The sequence below is a fragment of the Protopterus annectens genome, chromosome 2.part1, assembly GCF_019279795.1.
Source record: "Protopterus annectens isolate FY-2018-M chromosome 2.part1, PAN1.0, whole genome shotgun sequence".
NCBI classification, from domain to species: Eukaryota; Metazoa; Chordata; order Ceratodontiformes; family Protopteridae; genus Protopterus; species Protopterus annectens.
In genome coordinates this window covers 1,976,444,384-1,976,467,304 of record NC_056729.1, presented here as the reverse complement: position 1 = coordinate 1,976,467,304, position 22,921 = coordinate 1,976,444,384, and the positions used below count along the sequence as shown (strand labels likewise).

Below are 22,921 nucleotides of genomic sequence, written 5' to 3'. Positions count from 1 at the left end.
ACACTAAAGAGGGAGAAAAGGACATATACTGATTGGCTAGACAGAGTGACCGAACTGGGAAAGATGTGCAGCAGGTAAGGGTGATAAAGGATAGTGAGGGGAAATGTACTCACAAGCGAGGAGAGTGTGTTGAGCAGATGGAAAGAATACTTTGAGGGGCTGATGAATGAAGAGAATGAGAGAGAGAGAGAGAGAGAAGGTTGGATGATGTGGGGATAGTGAATCAGGAAGTGAAACAGATTAGCAAGGAGGAAGTGCAGACAGCTATGAAGAGGATGAAGAATGGAAAGGCTGTTGATCCAGATGACATACCAGTGGAAGCATGGAGGTGCTAAGGAGAAATGGCAGTGGAGTTTTTAACCAGATTGTTTAATGAAATCTTGAAAAGTCAGAGGATGCCTGAGGAGTGGAGAAAAAGTGTTTTGATACCTATTTTTAAGAATAAGGGTGATGTGCAGAGCTGTAGTAACTACAGAGGGATAAATTGAACAGTCACAGCTTGAAGTTATGGGAAAAAGTGGTGGAAGCTAGGTTAAGAGGGGAGGTGATGATTGGTGATCAGCAGTATGGTTTCATGCCAGGAAGGAGCACTACAGATGCGATGTTTGCTCTGAGAGTGTTGATGGAGAAATATAGAGAAGGTCAGAAGGAGTTGCATTGTGTCTTTGTGGACTTGGGGAAAGCATATGATAGGGTTCCTAGAGAGGAGTTGTGGTATTGTATGAGGAAGTAAGGAGTGGCAGAGAACTATGTAAGAGTGATACAGGATATGTACGAGGGTAGTGTGACAGTGGTGAAGTCTGCAGTGGGAGTGACAGATGCGTTTAAGGTGGAGGTGGGATTCATCAAGGATCAGCTCTGAGCCCTTCCTTATTTGCAATGGTGATGGACAGGTTGACAGACTAGATCAGACAGGAGGCCCCATGGACTATGATGTTTGCAGATGACATTGTGATCTGTAGTGAGAGTTTGGACCAGGTTGAGGAGACCCTGGAGAGGTGGAGATATGCTCTAGAGAGGAGAAGAATGAAGGTCAGCAGGACTAAGACAGAATATGTGTGTGTGAATGAGAGGGAGGATAGAGGAATGGTGAGGATGCAAGGATTAGAGCTGGCGAAGGTTGATGAGTTTAAGTACTTGGGATCAACAGTTCAGAGTAAAGGTGAGTGTGGAAGAGAGGTGAAGAAGAGAGCACAGGCAGGGTGGAATGGGTGGAGAAGAGTGTCAGGAGAGATTTGTGACAGATGGGTACCAGTAAGAGTGAAAGGGAAGGTCTACAAGAGGGTAGTGAGACCAGCTATGTTGTATGGATTGGAGACAGTGGCATTGACAAAAAGGCAGGAGTCAGAGCTGGAAGTGGCAGAGTTAAAGATGTTAAGATTTGCACTGGGTGTGACAAGGATGGACAGGATTAGGAATCAGTATATTAGAGGGTCAGCTCTGGTTGGACGGTTTGGAGACAAAGTCAGAGAAGCGAGACTGCGTTGGTTTGGACATGTGCTGAGGAGGGAAGCTGGGTATATCGGGAAAAGGATGCTAAGGATGGAGCTGCCAGGTAAGAGGAAAAGAGGAAGGCCTAAGATAAGGTTTATGGGTGTGGTGAGAAAGGACATGCAGGTGGTTGGTGTGACAGAGCAATATGCTGAGAACAGGAAGAAATGGAAACAGATGATCCGCTATGGCGACCCCTAACGGGAACAGCCGAAAGAGAAGAAGAAGAAATGATGCAAACATCCTACAGAAAAGGCCTCACTGAGACCAAGGACTGGTGTCAAAACCATGGCCTTAAGCTTAATGCCAAAAATGTGTCGTCATCCCCTTTGGTAAAAACTCAGTTCCCACTAATTACCACATCGATGGGAGCCCACTGAATGCATTATAAGAGATCTGGGGACGCAGGTTGACAGCAACCTCTCCTTCGAACAACACATTGCCACTGTGGTCAGAAAGTCCTTCTATGTGGCACAGCTCATTACCAAGGGTTTTGCATCCAGGAAGAACGAGGTAATTTGTTTCTCTCTACTTTTCCCTCATTAGACCAATCATCGCGTATAATGCCCCATTTGGCATGTACCTCATGAGACACCTGCAACAGCTGGACAGGCCACAGAGGTACCTCACGAATAGGATCATAGGCATAAACACATGTCCTACACGGACAGACTCAAAACACTCCAGCTATTCTCCGTCTCATATCGCTTACTTGGAGGTGATCTCTACTTGACTTACAAAGCCATATCTGACCCAGCTCTGTTAGAAATGCTACATCTAAAGAAATCCCAATACCTCCACACCACATGCTCCAGAGACCTCAACCTCATTACCACAATCAACAGAACATGCTGGAGGGACAGGTTCCTCACCCAGAGACTGCCCATGCTCCGGAATAGATTTCCCATACATGTCAAGCAGAGCACCTTGCTGACCCTCTTCAAGAACACATAGCCCTCCAGAACACACACCAGCACTGCCTTCACATAAAAACACAAACCACACACCCACCTTTGCAGAGACTCTCAATACAAATCTACCCAAACAGCAGAGGCCTCCAAGACAGAAACGCACTTGACCACCACAACACAACACTAATCATGAGACACATAACTCTCCTAAACAGTGTGCCACTCAACCAAACCCCCTTAGGCAAACCAGCATGCCCAACACACTAGTCATAGGTGACTCGAACATGGAGTGAGAGTCTAGGGACATGGTTGGGGACCTATAGCAGGCTATGACCTGGATCGCTGTCTTACCCAGTGTTAGTTGTACCTGAAGTATCTCTGATGCATTATGCTGGGCTACTAGTCTGGAGGTGTGCATATCCTTTATGAATATGGAGACACCACCACCTTTGGAGCTTCGGTCCATGTTTTTGGTAGCGCAGGGGTGCTTTCTGCCACTTTAACCAGGTCTCTGTTACAGCACAAATGTCGATGTGCTCCATTTTGAGGAGTGCTTCGAGTGAGTGCATCTTGAGATTTAGACTTCTAGTGTTGAGCAACATGACCCTCAGATTGCATTTATTTATAGCTGTTACGGTGGTAATTTGGTCTTTGGAACACTGCCTAAAAAAGGCACTATAGGGGTGGCAAGAGCCTTAGCCAGTACCCAAAAATCCAGGGGTGACAGATGCAGACCATCTCTGGCAAAGCATCGAGATCTGTCAATCATTTCATCCCAAGCAGACAGATACTGGATCCCCTTAGAATGACACCAGAAACTTAGCCAATTGTTGAAGTCAATCATTGTTTGTACTGCGGTATCATTCTGGGTGATGGCAGGATATTGCTCAGGGCTTGTGTCACATCTACCTGGGCCACATAATCCAACAGCTCCACCATGTCTCTTTTCATGTTGTCCAGGGAGGTGCATCTCAGGTCATTCACTCCCACATGGACAATGACAGAATCATACTTGTACTTGTTGTGGAGTGACCTGAGTGCGTGTGTTATGTGTCAGATTCTGGTACCTGATAGACAACTGACTATTACCTTCTTCTTATTCAACCTAGTGAATGGGACATCTGTGTGCCTCACTATTGAGTCACCTATGATTAGTGTACTGGGCAAGGTGTTTAGCCTTAGGGGCTTAGGTTGAGGGGCACACTGTGGAAGTGAGCTATGTGGGGACTCCCGTGGCCAACACCTATGCTAATTTGGTAAAGAATAGTTGGGAAAACAAGTTCATCTACAGTACAACCAGTAAGTACGTAAAAATGTGCTTTTTTATAAAAGCTTTGTAGATTACTTGTTTTTATTGTGGGAGGGTTCATTACTGGTTTTAAATGATTTTATAACTTATCTACAAACAGCTAATTTTTAGATTTAAAAAACAGACTAGTTACAAACAAATTGATTTTTTAGGCGTAATGATTATTAAGGACATTAGAGGTGGAATACAAACTAGATTATATACCAAGTAAGTTAAAAGGGTTGGGAGGATGGCCTAATGGTTAAGGTGTTTGCCTTACAAACACAACGTGCAGGATTTGAGGCTCACAAGGGCTGATTGGCTAGGCTTACAATGGCTCGCAAGGGCACTTAGCCTAGTACTAACCTATGAACCTATAAAATGCACTTATATGCAGAGAGAATGTATGCATCCACCATTTACTTTTAACAACATAGTCAAAAATCAAATTTCTCGAGTATCACTACTCAATACATTAGACATAGATGCAAATCAGCAAATGGATAATATGATTCAAGATTTTTATAATAGAGGCTACAAACATCATGCCCTTATCAAGGAAAAATAACATGTTGTACAAGAAAGAAATACCTCTTTGAGACCTATGTTTAATAAAATTGCATCAAATGCAACTATAAATACTAATACTAATGACATTAGAAATAATAAAATGTATCCCCATAAAAAACAACCAGGATGTCGAGCAATGTTTAGTTATGATCATAACACAGTAAAAGTTAAAAATATTATTAAGAAACATTGGTCAGTGCTCTCAAATGTGCCTGAATTAATATATATATATGAACTGGGTCCTATGTTTGGATATAAAAAATCTAAGAATTTAAAAAATCAGTTATGCTACAGAGAGCAGGCTATAACACCAACAATTCATAATGTGAAAAATGGGACAAAACAATGTAGTAGATGTATTTTTGTAGATATATATATATATATATATATATATAGAGAGAGAGAGAGAGAGAGAGATGTAGTCAAAATGTAGTAGATGTAGTAAAATTACTCATCCTCTTTATAATTATCCTTTTATACTTAAGGCATATGGTAATTGTTATTCTAGAAATTTAGTTTATCTGGCAAAATGCTGTGAATGTCCAGCATACTATATAGGCAAAACCAACCAAAGCTTAAAATATAGAATAGTAATCATCTGTCAGAAATAAGGAGAAAAGTCTAAAAATAGAAGTTATGTTCTTACCATAACGTTCCATGTTAGTTGTCTTCTTCTCGTCTTCTTTCTTGCTGGATGGGTTCGAAGCCGACCTCGGCTCCGACTCGGCCACTCTAAAAGCTCGAGAGTTGGTTCCACCGGCTCGAGGCTTCCCCTATATCCCACAATGCTAGGCGTGAATTACCTCAGATCTCGTTTGTGAGCTAGGCCCAGCTAAAAATACAACCAGGAATACTGGAAAATTTCCACCTCTAAAACAAGGGGAAGAGAAAGGGTGACCTAAGCCTGACTCTAGGAAATATGCACAGCAGAGCATATACCTATCGCAAAGAGGAGGTAGAAAGAGAGGTCACAATCAAACTCCTCTAGATCTGTCCAGGCCAGGGGGAAGGAGGGTGGGACGCAAGAAAGAAGGTGAGAAGACAACTAACATGGAACGTTATGGTAAGAACATAACTTCTATATGTTAAGTTGTCTATCTCGCCTTCATTCTTGCTGGATGGGACAGCGTCCTAGCACCTTGTCCCGGGTGGCCTAACGGAACAGACTCTTGAGAACAGTGGAACCAAAGTTAGCTCTATGCCTAGAAGCTAAATCCAACTTATAATGAGAAATGAAAGTGTGAGGAGTAGCCCAAGTAGCCGCTGCACAAATGGTGTCAATAGGCAGTCTGTCTTGGAAGGCTATAGAAGTAGCCAAAGCTCTGGTGGAATGGGCTTTAGGTTTGTTAGGCAGCTTTTGGTGTCTAATTTCATAAACAAGGGAAATCAGAGATGTTAGCCATCTAGATAATGATACCTTTGAAACTGAAAGTCCCTTTCTGCCTTCTGCATAGGAGACAAACAGCTGGTCAGATTTTCTGAATTGTTTGGTTCTATCCAAATAGTACCTTAACTGACGATGAACATCTAGCCAATGCAATTTTTGTTCAGACCTATTAGAATATTCTGGAAAAAACACAGGGAGGTCAATGCTTTGATTTAGGTTAGGCCTTGAGGCTATCTTAGGTAAAAAGGACGGGTTGGTTCATAAAGATACCCTGTCCTTATGGAACAACAGATAAGGAGGTCGACAGCTGAGTGCATGAAGTTCTGAAACTCTTCTAGCTGAAGTAATAGCTACCAGAAAGAGAGTTTTCCATGATAGCAATTTTAAAGAACAGGAGGCTGCAGGTTTAAAAGGCGGAAGAATCAAAGAACTAAGAACTAAATTTAGGTCCCAAGGAGGAGGAGGATTTCTTATAGGAGGTCTGAGTAGAAAAACTCCTTTCAAAAAGGCTTTGCAAAGCTTGTGGGACATTATGGCAGACTCTGAAATGCCCACATGAAAGTTAGAAATAGCTGCCAGTTGAACTTTAAGAGTAGAAGGAGATGAACTTGCATGGAAGAGTTCAGCTAGAAAATCAAGGACCATTTGGATGGAAGCAGTGAAAGGATCTATGTCCCTTCCTTGAGCCCAGTAGGCGAAACGTTTCCACTTACTCAAATAAATCTTTCTAGTGGAAGATTTATGGGAAGCTATCAAAATATCTCGAACAGAGTGAGATATTTGAGGAAGCCTGGCTAAGGTTGGAATTGGAGGAACCAAGCAGTGAGGTTCAGAGAGGGAAGGGGCGATGAAACTGACCCGACTGATGGATCAAAAGATCTGGAACTAGGTCCAGATGCCAAGGTCGCTCCAACAGAAAATGATGTAGAAAGGGGAACCAAACCTGTCGAGGCCAGTAAGGAGCAATGAGGATCAACGAGGCCTTCTGAGCGATAGCTTTCTGTATCACTTGAGAGATTAGTGGGAAGGGAGGAAATGCATACAGAAGTCCCGGGCGCCAAACTTGGACTAGGCGTCTCTGCTGGGCTGGCCTGGTAAAGGGAATAGGGTGAAATAATCTCTGCACTTGCTGTTTTGGGGAGTAGCAAAAGGTCGCAGCAAGGCTGACCCCACTTGAGAAAAATTTCTCTCACAACAGAGTCTTTCAGAGACCACTCGTGAGGCATGAGGATAGCTCTGCTCAACTTGTCCGCGATTTGATTGGACTTCCGGGATGTGCGTTGCTATCAGAAACCGCTGAGAAGAAATCGCCCATTGCCACAGTCTGAGTGCTTCTCGACACAGGGGGTAGGACCTGGTTCCGCCTTGTTTGTTGATATACCACACTACGGACATATTGTCCGCCTGGATTGCTATCGTTCCCAAGGGAAGAGAGTCTTGAAGGGCTTGCAACGCTAAAAGCACTGCTCTCATCTCCAGAACATTTATGTGCAAGTGGCATTCGTCTGGTTGCCATGTGCCCTGGACAGTTCTGCCCTGATAATGCCCCCCCACCCGATCAGGGAGGCGTCCGTTGTCAGAGTAGCAACCGGAGGAAGGAACAAAGGGTCTTCCCAAAAAGAGCTGAGGGGAAGACATCCACCACAGAAGATGATTTCTGCATGTTTGCGTGATCATAATGGTGTGGGACATCGGAAGTTGCTGGTATGACCATTGCGTGAAGAGCATCCATTGAAGGATTCTCATGTGGAATCTGGCTAATGGAAGCAGAGGTATGGCAGCCGCCATAATCCCCAACACTTTCAGAACTAACCTGGCTTTGATTCTGTTGCTGCTGAAGAGGAGCGAGACCAGTTTGTGTATGTCTGCTATTCTCTGATGTGTTAGTCTCGCAGACATGTTGACTGTGTCTAGATTTGCGCCTATGAAGGTAATAGTGCGACAAGGCGACAAAACAGACTTTTCGCAATTTATTGAAATGCCTAACTTTTGACAAATGCGAAGGTGTAGTCCCTGGCCATTAGAAGAAGATGCTTGGTGGGAGCTGTGAGGAGCCAGTCGTCCAAATATGGAAACACCTGGAATCCTTGACGTCTCAGGTGAGAAGCTACCACTGCCATACATTTGGTAAACACCCGGGGCAGTGGTGAGACCAAAGGGCAGGGCCCTGAATTGAAAATGACTGGTTCCCAGCCTGAAGCGGAGGAATCTTCTGGAGCGTCTGTTCATTTTATGTGATAGTACGCATCCTGAAGGTCTATAGAGCACATCCAGTTTCTCTTTCCCAATAGGGGAGGATGGACTGCAGCGTGACCATCCGAAATCTTGTTTTCTTGACTGACTTGTTCAAGATACTGAGATCCAAAATTGGTCTCCAGTCCCTGTTTTCTTTGGAACTAAAAAGAACCTGGAGTAGATTCCGGATCCTAGTTGGTCTGCTGGAACTGGTTGAATTGCTCTTTTGCAAGCAGCTTTGAAATTTCCAAAGCTGCAAGATCCCTTTGAGCGGGTGGAACATCTGGAAGGGATTTTTGATTGGTTTGGGATGCGAACGAAGGGAATGGAATAGCCTTGAAATGATGGACTGTACCCACTTGTCTTGAGTCAGGGATAGCCAGGCTTCTGGGTACAGTGACAATCTTCCCGACTGCCTCCGAAGGTGGACAGTCGGGCAACACCTCAGGGATGCTGAAAGGGCTTATCGGAAAAGGTTTCTTGATTGCCCTGGTTCTGCGGGCCCCCTCTGCCTCTAGGGCGGCGTCTACCATTATTGTTCCCTCCTCTGCCTCTGGAGGGAACCGACTCTGTCGTCAGGCAAATTCCCTTGAGATTGTTTGCGGAACCACATTTTCCCACTTTTCTGGCCTTTGGGGTAAGGTCTAGAAGGAGTAGAAAAACGGACTTCGACGGCAGATAGAGTTTTGCCATCCGTCTCGCACCTAGTCAAGGTTTCTTTCACTTGAGGACCAAAGAGATGATCCATCGAGCGGGAGTTAGTGAAAGACGTTTTAAAGGGGTCCATAAAATTGCATAGTCGCATCCAGGCATGCCGGTAAGGCAACACCTGTCCCTGCGGCTCTACTCGCTCCATCAGCCGCATATGAAAGGAGGCACATGGAGGAGTTAGCTATCGAATTAAGGGTAGTCAGCTGGGTGTTCATTTTGTCCTGAAAATCTGCAACTGTAGTATCCTTCAACATCTCACTCGCTTCCTTGATCAAGTCTCTCTGGAGACGGGTGAAATGGCATAGGTAGTTCAGCGAGCATTGCAAAGGTCGCTGACGAGAACATCTGCTTCCCATACCTGTCCATAGACCTAGATTCTTTGTTAGGGGGATGAACAGGCACTGAAGGATCAGCTAGTTCCTTCTTGGTGGCAGCAGCTACCACCATAGCATCCACAGAAACACCTTTTGTGAGAAATTGTTTGTCAGTTGGTGCTGTTATAAATTTCGAAGGTCTCCTGGGGTAGGGTCCACTGAATCAGGAGCCGTCCAGGCCTTCTTTGCCACCACCTGCATGAGGGGATCAAAGGGGGACACCCAAGAGGTGGAAGGGCGAGAGCCAAACGCCTCAAGATACACAGATTCATCCTCCGAAGGGTTAAGGGCTGGCCAATTTCCCCTCTGTTTCAGGATCTCTAGAATGTCTGCGAAGGAGACATCTTCAGACAGGGAACGTGGGGAACCCTCGGAATCCTCTAAATCTGTGTCAGAGGTGACAGACTCAGGTGAGTCTATGTGCTTCCTCTTACACTTTCTCTTCCTAGGGGCTCCCCTGCCAATTCAGGGAGGCCTCGAAGAGGATGAGATCCCCACAGGGGATTCTTGAGGAGCTGGCTCTCTGCGGTCTGGGATGAGGGAGTGAGTCGACATAACCAAAGGCACCGAAGAGGGAGGGGCGGACGGAGCAGACTGTGGAGTCGAACAAGGTTCCAACACACTCCGCATGACCTCGAACGCACCCCTGTCTGGCAGAGCCAGAGGTCCCCGCTCCGAAAAGCTGAGAACCTCCCTCGGCACCGACAGAGATGGCTCTGAGGCCGATGTCGGAGCCGAACTCACCAGCGCCGAAGCACCGAGAGGGAGAGGGGGGTCGGACAAGGGTCCAATGCCACTCACCCCCTCGGAGCCGAGGAAGCCCGGCGCCGAGATTCTTCAAAAGAAGAAATCGGAGCCGACGACGGAGCCGAAGACAATTGTATTGGCTCCAACGCTACCACAGTCTCGGTCCCGAGACGCCCCGGCTCTGAACTCAAAGGAGTCGGAGGAGGAATATTTATAGGAATAAGTTGAGGCATCGACTGATGAGTCGGGCTCTGGAGCATTTGGGCCAGTGCCTCGGACTTTAAAAGTCGACTCACTACCCTCTGGAGGTCGTGATCTGAGAGCCTCGATGACCTGGAGGAGTGAGATCTGTGGCTTTGTTCAGACAGCAAGGGAGACGCTGGAGCCGAATGAATGGAGCCAAGGGACGGTGACCTCGATCTCTTTCTAGATGTCGGCTCCGATGGTCTGATCGGAGCCGACCCAGGAATCTCTAATGCCTCGGCTCCAGGCGGGGCCGAGGGAACCACAGATACTGTAGTCAAAGACTCATCGGCTCCAGCCGGAGCCGATGAAGCAGCAGGCTTCGAAGCCTTAGGCCTCGACTCTGAAGCTGGAGCCGAGGTCTTGGAAGCCTTAGAAGGTTTCCCCGATGTAACAGAAAGGGAACCTTCAGCCTTAAGCAAACCCCTTAATATGAGTTTGTTTCTTCTCTCCTGCAGGACTCTAGGTCTGAAGCCATGGCATACAGCACAAGAGTCCTGCAGGTGTAAAGGTCCCAGGCAATACACACAAGAAGTGTGACCGTCTGTCAGAGACATTTTCTGACAGCACGAGTCACACTTCTTGAAGCCTGAGACCTTTGAATCCTTGGACATACTCAAGGAACCGAAGTGTAATCACACACAGAAACACACACACACAGATTACACTGATAGAAGTCTAAGTAGAATTATTTAAAACAAAACTTTTGAAAGGTAAGTTAAGTTAAATATTCCTAACCAAACACATACACACCCTAAGGGAGAGAAGGAAGGGCCCGAAGGCCTAGGGAAAGAACTTATTAGTTCTTGAGAAAAAAAGGGGCTGGATAAAAGAGTAGAAGGGATAATATCCACTACACTAAGGGTAAAAAAGAAATAAACTAAGCTAGCGTAAGTTTAAAGTTATTAAACTAATCTAACTTTAACTAACCTGGAGCCGGTAGAAAAACACCTCGATCGCTGTAGCGGCAAACGAGATCTGAGGTAATTCACGCCTAGCATTGTGGGATATAGGGGCAGCCTCGAGCCGGTGGAACCAACTCTCGAGCTTTTAGAGTGGCCGAGTCGGAGCAGAGGTCGGCTCCGAACCCATCCAGCAAGAATGAAGGCGAGATAGACAACTTAACATCAATGCATTATTTAAACATACAGAAAGCACTAATAGTAAACATGTGTTTAAATTTGTGATATTGAGTGTTGTTTTCCCTGGACTTTGTGGAGGTGATATAGTGTTGTTTTCCCTGGACTTTGTGGAGGTGATATAGTGTTACAAATAGAAAATGAGGAAAATAAATGGATAGTACACTTCAAATCACATCAACCACCAGGATTAAATGACATTGTCAGTATTAAAACTGTTTTGAAAGTTTTAAGTAACAAAGTTACATAGTTTTTAAATGTTCATATTTTTTATATGTAATTTTTATAAATAACTAGTGTTCTAAGTATATACCTTTAAATTAAATGCTTAATTGTTTCATTGTGATAAACATGTGAATAACTTTTTATATTTAAACCATGTAGATGCTTAATGGTTGTCATTGCCTAAGGAAGCGTATTTTATACATGAAAGTGTATGTACACTAGCAACAACTGGATTAAAGCCTTTCTATTTTTATAAGCCTCGTGGTTTCCTGAGTTTTCTATTTTTGTGGTGAGCTATGTGTCCTGTGGTTTGTGCTGTGTTGTGGTGGTCGAGTGCATTTCTGTCTTGGAGGTCTCTACTGTTTGGGTAAATTTCTACTGAGAGCCTGCTGATGGCACTTAGGTGTGCTACAATAACTGCTACAAAAACCTGTTGAAGTGCAAAGTGATTAGGCTATCTTAAGTGCAAGAGAGAAAAGCTAGCAAGATCTAAGGGAAAAACTGAAGAGCAGACTTTCTGGCACCAATAACAGTTTGCCTCAGCTTGGCGTAGCAGTGCAGAGCTTAAACAAGTCCAAACCCGTGGAAACGCGGGCTTTTAAACCAGAAAGCTGAAAGGGATGGAAAAACTGTCCAAACGACCAATAAATTACAATTTCTGGACCAGAAACTACTTCTCTTGTGGTAGATATGTTACCTAGTGCTCACCACTCCCACTGACAAGCTAGAAGGCTTCCCTCCACTACAGAAAGGCTTGGGGAAATTACAAGCTTACAAACAGTCTAGATACAGCAAATTTGTATCTGGACTAGACTAGTTACAGGAAAGTCAGGAAACAAATGCAAACGTGGGCTTTTAAACCAGAAAGATGAAAGGGATGAAAAAGCTGCCCAAATGGACAATAAACTACAATTTCTGGGCCAGAAACCACTCCTCTCGTGGTAGATAGGCTACCTAGTGCTTACCACTCCCACTGATAAGCTAAAAGGCTTCCCTCCAACATAGAAAGGCTTGGGGGGGCTCAGAAGCTTACAAACAGCCCTGGTTACAGCAAATATGTGCCTGGACTATACTAGTTACAGGTGCCTGGAATATACTAGTTACAGGAAAGGCAGGAAACATTTTTTTTACAGAAAAGCAACTAAAACAGCAGTAAAAACAATTCAAATGCAGTGCAAGCTAGCACACTTGAGTGTGCAGCAATATTAAAGCAAATACAGTTTAAATAAATGCAATTCAATTTAAAAAATGACTAAAAACAAGTGCAGAGGGCAGTAAATTGGGGAATGATCAAGATGGAGGCACTCAGAGTATCAGAAAACAATGCCAGCAAATATATAAATAATTCAGTCAAGCAAAAATTAAGACAATGCAGAACTCTGAACAGTTAAAAAGTGCCAAAAAATATACTTATCAGCTCTATATTTCCAGATTGTTTGAAAAGCACACTCAGTCAGAACACAAGGAGATTCTAGCAATGGTAGATTCTAGCAAAGTGTTTTTTTTTTTTTACTGGATGTAATTAAGTCAATTAATGAAAGTGCTTATTCAAATAAAGCTCCTTTGAGAAACATTACTAAGAGAAGAAGCATTCTTTAAAACTTTTTTTATTACTTCTACTTCTAACTCATTAGTTTGCTTACCAAGGGACCTAACACAATCAACTGCTGAAACTCTCTTAGAGGCCTTCTTTGATCTCAAGCTAATCCCCTTAGTTTTCTGTAAGCAGAGAAAGTGGTGCTGCTTTGCAGACAACATAACCTAGTACCAAACAAATGTAGTTTTCCAGCCTTAAGGTAGTGAACACTTTCCTTATGGAGGAACAAAATAAAATAGGGAAAATTAATTGTGCAGAAAAGCACAATTGTGTAAGCTGGACTTACCCATAACAACAGATGATCCATTTCTTCACTGCTACAGTAGCCTATGTGTTGCATCCATTGAAAGGCTAAAGCAACTTGCCATCTTCCAAAAGCTTTCATCCCCTTCAGCACTGTCACTCTGGCTGCCTATACAAGCAAAGCCCTTTTTGGAAGGAGCTATATAAGCAGCCAGAGTAACTAAAAATCTCCAGAACTTTCCTGCCCCTAATCAAAAATGGGAAGTTCATCCTGAACTTAACCAAGATATAAACAACAAAATTTAACTATCTATCCCATTAAAACTATATACAACAGAGGGGGATGGTGAGTGCGTGTGTGGCAACTGCAGCAGTGAAGAATTTGAGTATCTATTGTTATGGGTAAGTGCAACCTATCACAACTGCATTATGTTCATCATTCTCACTGCTTAAGTAGCCTGTGGGCAGACAACCATAACTTATCTAACCTGGGAGGAGCAAGGATAAAGGTCCAGGAGCCCCTAGAGAAGTGTCCTAACAAAGCTTGCTCTGGACCTTGAAAAAGAGTCCAGTCTGTAGTGCTTTGAAAATGCATGAATAGAGGACTAAGTTGCTGCATCTAGAATACTACCAGAGTCTACTTTTTCCAGTATGACACTGTAGAAGCTAAAGCCCTTGTAGAATGTGCCTTAACACTCTCTGGAAGGGATTTGTGATGGTGAGAGTAACAAAGCACAATAGCAGAAGACAACCACTAGAAAACAGTCTGTTTAGACATGAGGTGACACTTCTTGCTCTGAGAATAGGAAATAAGTAGCTGACTAGCTTTCCTGAAGGACTTAATTCGGTCAAGATAGTACCTGAGTCACCTATGCACATTTAGAGCATGTGGAATCTTTTCTTCCCTGTTTTTAGGATCTGTATGAAGAATAGGGAGACTGATGGCCTTGTTCAATGTAAAACTACCCTGGTCATAAAAATGGGTTTGTATGTAGAGTGACCCTGGCTTTGTGAAATATCAGAAAGGGTTCTCCCTCCATGAGAGTTTGCAACTCAGATATTCTTCTTGCAGATGTCAGAACAATAAGAAAAGCAATTTTCCAAGTGATGAATCTTATTTCAACCAGATAGGCAGGTTTAAAAGGTGACATAGTCAATTTCTCTAGCACAAAATAGAGAGGAGGAACCTATCTACAATGAGGTTGCAGGAGTAAACCTTGTAGAAACTGTTTCACTATAAACAGTGAGGAAAGAATAAGATTCAAGGGCAGAAATGCTGAAATGGCCTCAAGATGAACATTTATAGAGGAATACAAGACTCCAGAGGACAGTAATTCACACACACATTTAAACATCAATGGTACAAAATCCCAAATTTGTACCACATCATTGGTTAGGCACCAACTAGAAAATCTGTTCCACTTGCCAATATATGACTTATTAGTCCTTCAGTACCTGCAGCATGTCCTTGTGAAAGAGGTGCCTAAAAGGTGTCAGAATTTAATCATCTTGGTAGTTAGCTGACATTGTTTGCTGGAGGGATTTATCAAACTCTCCTTGTCTTGAGTAATTAGATTCCGTCTGTATAGTAACTGCCCTGGCCAGTTCCATAGGAATGGATAACTAATTTTGCCTGGGCCAAAAGGGAGTCATCACAATGACTTCTAAAGAGTCTTTTTGACTCTTCAGAATTACTCTGGTAATCACTGAAGTGGTGGAAATGCATAAAGGAACATCCCTGACCAGGGAAATGATAAGAGCATCTGTTCTTCACCCCTCCTTACAAGGAGTCCTGGAATATAATTTACTTAGTTGACTTTTCTAAAAGGAGGTGAGTGGATCTACCTGAGGTGTCCCCTACATCTGGATGAGTTCCTGGAAGATATTGAATTTTCACTCACAACAGTCTGCCCAGGACCAGCTTAGTTTCTCTGCCACTATGTTTTGTTCTGATGGCATGTAAGACCCCTGAAGAGTTAAGGAGTGGTGAAAAGCTAACTCTCAAGTTATCCCTGTCAATCCATACAGTGGGTATGACCAGATGCCCTCTTTGTATTGTGCTATATCACTGTGGTGTTGTCTATTATGATCTGAAGAGGAATAACAGCCAACATTCTTTTTATATTGATGTGCTTTGGTGTGTCTAAACTGTCCCATAATCTTCCACCTTTACCTCCTTTGAAACTGCTCCAAAAACAAAATCTCAGGAATCAGTTAATACAGATTGTTTCAGTGTGGCTGATAAAAAAGGGAGACCTGCACTGTGAGCCATCTGATCCCTCCACCAAAGCAGTTCTGACTTTATAAAGCCCAAGATTGAAATTTGAAATTCTACAGGATAAAAATGTTGGGTCTGCATGACTTTGCTGTACACTGCATCTTTCTGATATGTAGACTGGCAAAAGGAATCATGCGAATTACAAAAGCCATGAGGTCTGGAATCCTGAGAAATTCTCCAGCAGTAGATTAAGACTGACAAGAAAAATTCAGGAACACTTCCAGATATAAATCCACCTCCTCTTGAGAAAGGAAAGTCTTTTGCATGACAGTTCTATTACACAACCTAGAAACACACTCTTTGAGACAGAGTGAGGGAGGATTTTTTTATATATTTATCGGGAATCTCAAATGGTTTTGGAGAGAACATACCTTTGTTAGGGACTCCTGACATCTGGGAAAAGACTATGCACAGATAAGCAAGTCATCTAAGATTAGGAAAAATATGGATACCCAGCATTCTGTATTGGACCACCACTGGGGCCAGACACTTTGTATACACTCTTGGTGCAGTGGACAGCCCAAAGAGTAATGCAGAGACATGATAACGTGACCCAATACAAAAAAAAAAAAAAAAAAATCTTAGAAATCTCTTGAAGTTGTTTGATATGGGAATGTGATGGTAAGCATCTCTGAAGTCTGTGGTTACTACAACACTCTGAGCTGGGACCAGAGCTAACACCATTTGAAGGGTCAACATCTTAAATTTTGGAATCTTCAGAAAAGATTGAGAAAAGGCAGATCCAAAACTGGTCTCCCAAGAGTGCTTCTTTGGAACCAGAAGCATTCTGATGTAAAATCCCTTTCCTATTTGTTCTGCAGGAACATGTTCTATGACTTCTGTTTCTAACTTGTGCAGGAGCACTTGGAGGAAACAACTCTGTTTGACTGGGAGGGTGGGATAATTCCACTGAAAGGATAGTGTTTCTATCCACTACTAGCTGTAACCCTCCTGGATCACCTTCAAAACCCATTGTCTGACACCATCTCTTGCCATGAGGTACCACTGAAGGTCAGATTCTGTGAAAGGGGAATAGATGCTGGGGCAGGAAGGGGAGGGAAGATGACAACATTTTTGGCAGAGTCATTCTGAGGCGGTACCTGACCATTACTTGAAAAAAAAAACTCTTTGTTTCTTGAGATTGTTAATGATCCTCTCCTGCTATTTTTCTTTGATGCCTACCTCTTAGCAGGAGGAACCACCTGTTTGCTTTTTTTAAAGGGAGTACAGGGTATGGAAGGGAAAAAGCTGGGGATCTGAAAAATCCTAGAAACTCCCCTGCATTAATTTAAGTCTCTCATCCCATTGCTTAAAGACCTGCAGAGCAGAAGGCCCATGTAAAACCTCCCTGTGAAGTGGGGAATGCAAAATGCCAGACTTTAAATAAACTGAAAGCTTTTGATTACATACCCAAAACAATTCTTCTCAAGAATGTAGCCAAAGCAGAAGCCATGGAAACAATACCATCACAATCATACACACTTTTTAAGGCATGTTTAGTAACTTGAGACAGGTTAGAAAGAATATTATTCAAATAACTCCTACCTTCAGGTATTTGGGGAAACAGATAATTCTCTCAAACTATTGGCACATGTTGGCATAAACTTCCACATGTAGCCCTGGTAATTAACTAAAGGCTATGTCAGAGGAAGAAAAAAATCTCTCAACCAGTCTGTCCAGTACCTTACGCTCTTTATCCCCAGGAACTGATTTGGGGTGGTAAAGAGACTGTTCGCATCAGAAGCAGTATGACAAATAGCAGACGGATGTGCTCTAAGATGAGAAAAGAGACATTTGTTAGTTTGAAAGACTTTATACAGTTTAACTGCCTTTTTATGTACTGATGGCTGGGAATCAGGAGAGTTGTAGGTAGCACTGAAAGCACGCTTCAAGACTGGCAGAATGGGAGGAGTGGGTAGAGTACGTTTTGATTCTTGTTCTAATAAATCACAGTATCTTCCCAATTCAGATGGAAAATCCACCTGATTGGTGAAAACATCTCCTTTAGTCTAGAGACAGTTTCAGAAAAGGAGAAAGCCTGCACTTGTAAAATTTCATTGTCACTGTCTAATACGTCAGAGTCTTGGATTACAGAAACCTCAGGTGATACCCTGTCTCAGCAAAATTATTAACTTTCTGTTTCTTTTTTCTTGGAACATTCTTGGAGGAAGACTGAGAAGGGGATGGCATATCATTCTGAGCAAGAGGTCTCTTTCTCAGCCACCTAAGAAGACCCTCCTAAGGTGTGTTCCACACCTAAAATGGATGGTTCTACCATGCCTACATCATACAATGGAACAGCCAAAGAGGACGTGTCTGACTCCTGGTCCGCAGTGGCAGGCAAAATACACCAGAGGAATTCAAGGAAACAGGTAAGTAGTCTGAGGAACCAGCAATGGCCACTGCAGTCACTCCCCATCAGTGGAGGAAGTCTGAGCCCATGCTAAAGGCAAGGGCTTGTGCTTTAACTTTTTTTTTTTTTTTTTTGTAGGTATGTTAAGAGAAGAACCAGCAGTAACCGAGGAAGAAAAAATTCTATTCAAAAGGAAGCCCTAGGTTGGCAGCTGTCCCGGAGAAGTTTCAGGCTGCATCTGCATAAGGTGATAAGAAAGTACTGAAGATTTTTAGTCGCTCTGTCTGCTTATATAGCTGCTTCCAAAACGGGAGACTTTAGGGTTAATTAAAAAGTGCACCTTAAAGACAGTGGGGCAGTTTCAAAAGGGTGGTGAAGAAGGAAATTGGGACTAAACAGAGAAAAATCAAAGTAAGCGAGAATTAACAGAAAAGTGCCAGTGCCTCAAAAGGTTGCGCCCACAACCCTGAAATCAGAAGACTGAGGGATCTGCTCCCTATCAGGTGTAGGTACCCCTACTGTTTTTAGCTAGGATATGTAAATTGCACTGTTGCATATGTTTTGAAACACTGTATTAGTTTTTTACAGTATGTATTTATGCTAACTGCACATATGCTAAATGTCAGATTTAACTTGCTAACAGATTATTTAAAAAGGGTTGGTGTTTTGGATCTGCAGATTTTGATGATGTCACTATTTTGACAAAAGTGCTTAACCTGCGAAGAAAGATTTCTGTTGGAACCTGCAGTCACTGGTGTTCTTCAGTGCCATTTTTTTGTTTTAGAGTTCCATTTTTCCCCCACAAGGCTTTTATAGTTCTGTTTTTTTTTTTTTTTTTTGCTGGTTAGTATGTACTCCTGTTCCAATACTGTTACCGCACTTCAGAGTTGTCATCTTAAAAGTGACATGTTAAATCAAGGTCCTATCTTCTTAATCTAGTCAACAAGCAAGTGGAAGTTATCGATTAAACATTATATAGAACTTGAGCATTTTCAGAATTGCCCCAACTCTTACCACAAGGGGTCAGACGTTCAGTGGAATCTACCTAATTAAAAAGGCAATAAAGCAAGCATTTCTACTTAAATTTTACATTTGTAGAAAAAGAAAAGGAAAAAAACAACAACAACAAACTCAAAGGGTTTGAACAATTTAGAGTAATGACGGAAAACAAGTGAATGGATTGCCAGACACCCCACAATGTAAGACCAAGGAAACAAATGCCCACAGTGAAAGGAAAGGGGGAAATATGTGACTGTAAAGGAGCCTACAATACCTCAGGTTATTGATTTTAAATGAAATTCAGAACTGTACCCAAATGAATGCAAAGAGGTTTAGTTGTGAAGTGTGAAAACCTGCTTCACTGTAAAAGTAAATGGCTGACACTCTTACAGAATGTGAACTGAAGTAGCAGAGAACAGATCAATGGAAAACATTATGCAATCACAGAACAGGTATAAGCCTTGTTACACAGAATGCAGGGACACAAAAGGGCTATCAAATATGACAAGTTCTCCAAAGAATGAGTGGATACAAAATGCCTTTGAAGACTACATAAATAACATGCATACACTTCTGTTAAAGGTTGCACGCATATAGTGCATGTATTCAAAATTTGTATGACCTCTTGCTGTTTGCAGCTTTACCTAAGCAGAATATCACTAGCAGCTTCAAACTTATCCTTAATGATAACCCATGATGTGAAAATCATTACCTGAGACCCCACAACTGGATTCGTGAGAAGAATGTCGCTGTCTGATAGAAGATTTTTTATAAACAACATGAGGGTGTCCTGTGTCATAATTGGCATCACTTGAGTTTTCTGGTGAGTGTTTTAAAGGCTCAATCAAGTACTCTTCATCATCAGTTGCAATAACACCGTGCTTATGAAAAAAGAAAAATAGTGTACATTGAAATGCAAAATAAATACATTAAATAAATATATAATTAGCATAGACCACAACTAGTTCTGTATGATCTGCTGTATGCACTGCAGATGTAACCTGAATCAAGTTATTTCCATTATTTCAAAGTTATAGCATTAAAGCATACCTCACAAGATTTATAACTGCCAAACACGTTTTTAGCTAGTAAAAAATACTGCATAAAGCTAAACACCTTAGACTAGAGGTAGTCTAACAAATAAACATAAATAACTGAGTTCAGACATTCTGATTCCTCCCAAAGAAATCATAATTTATAATGCAGATATTATTTTACACATTATTTTCATTATTTTACATTAATTTCTAATCAGGGTGACATACCTCTGGATATAATTAATGTATTAAAAACTGAGCATAAAAATCCAAACGGAGGCTCTGATCAAAAATTTACCAAAACAGCAGAGGCCACCAAAGCAGACACCCAAACAGCTACCACCTCACGACCCAACACATGCAACACATAGACCACACAGTCAGAGTGTCAAACAGTCACAGCCCTTAAGGCCAAACAAAATGCCAGACACACTTGTCATTGGTGATTCCATAGTCAGACACACTGGCGTCCCGCTCACCAGACTGAGTAAGGAGAAGGTCACAGTAAGCTGCCTGTCGGGCGCTAGAATCCGCCACATAACGCAAGCACTCAGGTCTCTCAACAGCAGGTACAAGTACGACTCAGTCATTGTCCACGCTGGTGTCAACGACCTGAGACGTACCTCCTTGGACTACATGAAAAGGGACGTCGAGGAGCTCTCTGATTATGTAGCCCAGGCAGGTATGACCCTGACCTTGAGCAGTATCCTACCTTCACCTAGAATGATGCCACAATACAGTGATAAGATGATCAGCTTTAATAATTGGCTTAAATTCTGGTGTCATTCAAAGGGGATCCAATGTCTGTCTGCCTGGGATGACATGCTGGACAAGCCACGCTGCTTCGCAAGGGACGGCTTGCACCTGTCACCCGTGGCCTCCCCGATATCGGCAAACGCTCTTGCCACCCCCATAGTGCCTTTATTAGGCAAGGCTCAAATTCTAAACCTACAACCCTAGAACACCCAAAAGGAAAAAAACTAAGGGTAATGCTGCTCAATGTCAGAAGTCTCAATCTCAAGATGCACGCACTCGAGGCCCTTCTCAATATGGAGAACATCGATGTCTGTGCTGTGACAGAAACCTGGTTCAAGGCTCCTGAGAGCACCCCAGCACTAACAGGTTTCACCTCATATCATACGTTCCGGCCCCAAAATCCGGACAACACCAAGAAAGGAGGGGTGTCCATATTCATAAAGGACACCCACACCTCAAGGTTGGTGGCAACGCACGATGCATCGGAGACCATCCAGGTGCAATTAACCATAGGCAAGACTGCTCTGCAATTTGTAGCATGTTACAGGCCACCCTCTCAAACTCAGGAACCTCACATGGCCTTCCTGAAAACATTGGAGGATAAATGTATCTCCAAACACCATCATACTAGGTGACTTCAACTACCCTAATATAGACTGGGAACACTACTCAAGCCCGAACACTCTAACCCAAAGATTCCTGGAGTTCATAAACTCAAATGCCATGGAACAACTAGTCACCATCCCCACAAGAGGTGAAAACATACTTGCTCTCATCATCACGAACATGGGATCAAAATGTTCAACACCGGAAGTATACCCCTCACTGGTGAGATCAGATCATAAACTAATCTCGCTGGAGGTCCTCATCCGCCCCCACCTGAAACAAAAGAGACCACAGTGAAAAACTTCTCAAAAGCCGATTTCACACTTCTAAAAACTAGTGTGGTCTCCTTTAAGGCCCCTGAGCCAGTGGTAAACATTACTCAAACCGCTGAATCACTTACAAATGCCTTCTACCAGCACCTACAGGACTGCATGGATCAGGCAATCCCAAACAAAACTAAGACTCTCTGTACCAAAGGCAAGCGTCCAGTCTGGTGGACCCCAGCCATAAACAAGCTCTACAACAAAAGGAGGAAGCTACTACAAGATAGAGCAAAATCCTTGAAAGGTAAGACACCTTTGATCATTATAAGTAAAAACTAAGAGCTCTCATAAAATCATCCAAGGCAAATTTTGAGAGAAAAATCGCCAAGGACTCTAAAGACAATCATAAGGCCTTCTTTAGCTATGTTAGAAACCTAGGAGGAAACTCCCAGATATGCTCAGAATTAGTTCAAAATGATGTGAAAATTACTGAACCTACACACATTGCTAACATACTGGCTGACAGGTTCAGTGCAAACTTCTCCCTCCCCCAAAGGAGAGATATCTATTCCAGAGGATTGTAGCCCCCAAACATCTCCAACGCCCAGGTGAGAACTGCCCTCACTAAGGCAAAAACACAGCATCCATGGGACCGGATGGTGTCCCCGGCTGTGTGCTTCATGAACTCAACGAGGAATTAAACCCACAGTTAGGACAGCTGTTTAATCTTAGCCTCACCTCAGGATACGTACCCAAGGAGTGGCGCCTGGCGACTGTGGTCCCACTTCATAAGGCGGTGCCTCCACAGACCCTGGAAATTACCGCCCCATTAGCTTGACAAGCCTTATCTGCAAAGCCATGGAGAGGATCATAATGGAACTCATAAATAAAGACATAGGGAACTTGCAGACTTTGGATCCAACCCAGTTTGGCTTTGTCAAAGGCAGATCCTGCCTCTTAAACTTGGTTGACTTTTTCGAGACAGTCACCAAGGCCATTGATGAGGGAAAGGCAGTCCATACAGCCTACCTCGACCTGGCAAAGGCCTTGACACAATACCCCACTCAGGTATCATCGAAAAACTCATCAGCTTGAATGTAAACCCATACATCACAAGATGGGTTGCAAACTGGCTAAGCGACAGAACCCACAGGGTCAGAGTTGCTGGAGCCATGTCAGACTCAAAGCCTGTCACAAGTGGTGTCCCACAGGGCTCAGTCCTGGGTCCACTCTTGTTCGGCATCTACTTTTCTGAAGTACAAGCAAACACAGGAGGGTTATGGCTGACAAAGTTTGCAGATGACTGCAAACTGGGCGCCATAGTCGAAAACACATCTGACACAGATATCCTCTAGAAGGGCCTCACAGAAACGGATAACTGGTGCCAGAGCCATGGCCTGAAGTTAAACGCCAAAAAATGCATAGTCATACCCTTCGGGAAAAACAAGGTTACCCCTAGCTACCATAT

At 43.2% G+C, this 22,921-nt stretch overlaps 1 protein-coding gene across 1 annotated transcript in view; it reads right to left on the bottom strand.

Annotated features, from left to right (window-relative positions):
• LOC122795076 (A disintegrin and metalloproteinase with thrombospondin motifs 6-like) overlaps nt 1-22,921 on the bottom strand; it is a 706,749-nt gene that overhangs the window by 158,562 nt on the left and 525,266 nt on the right. Inside the window, exon 4 of the mRNA XM_044063651.1 lies at nt 19,504-19,672. Within this exon, the coding sequence (XP_043919586.1) occupies nt 19,504-19,672 (169 nt within the window). The remainder of the gene's footprint in view (nt 1-19,503; nt 19,673-22,921) is intronic.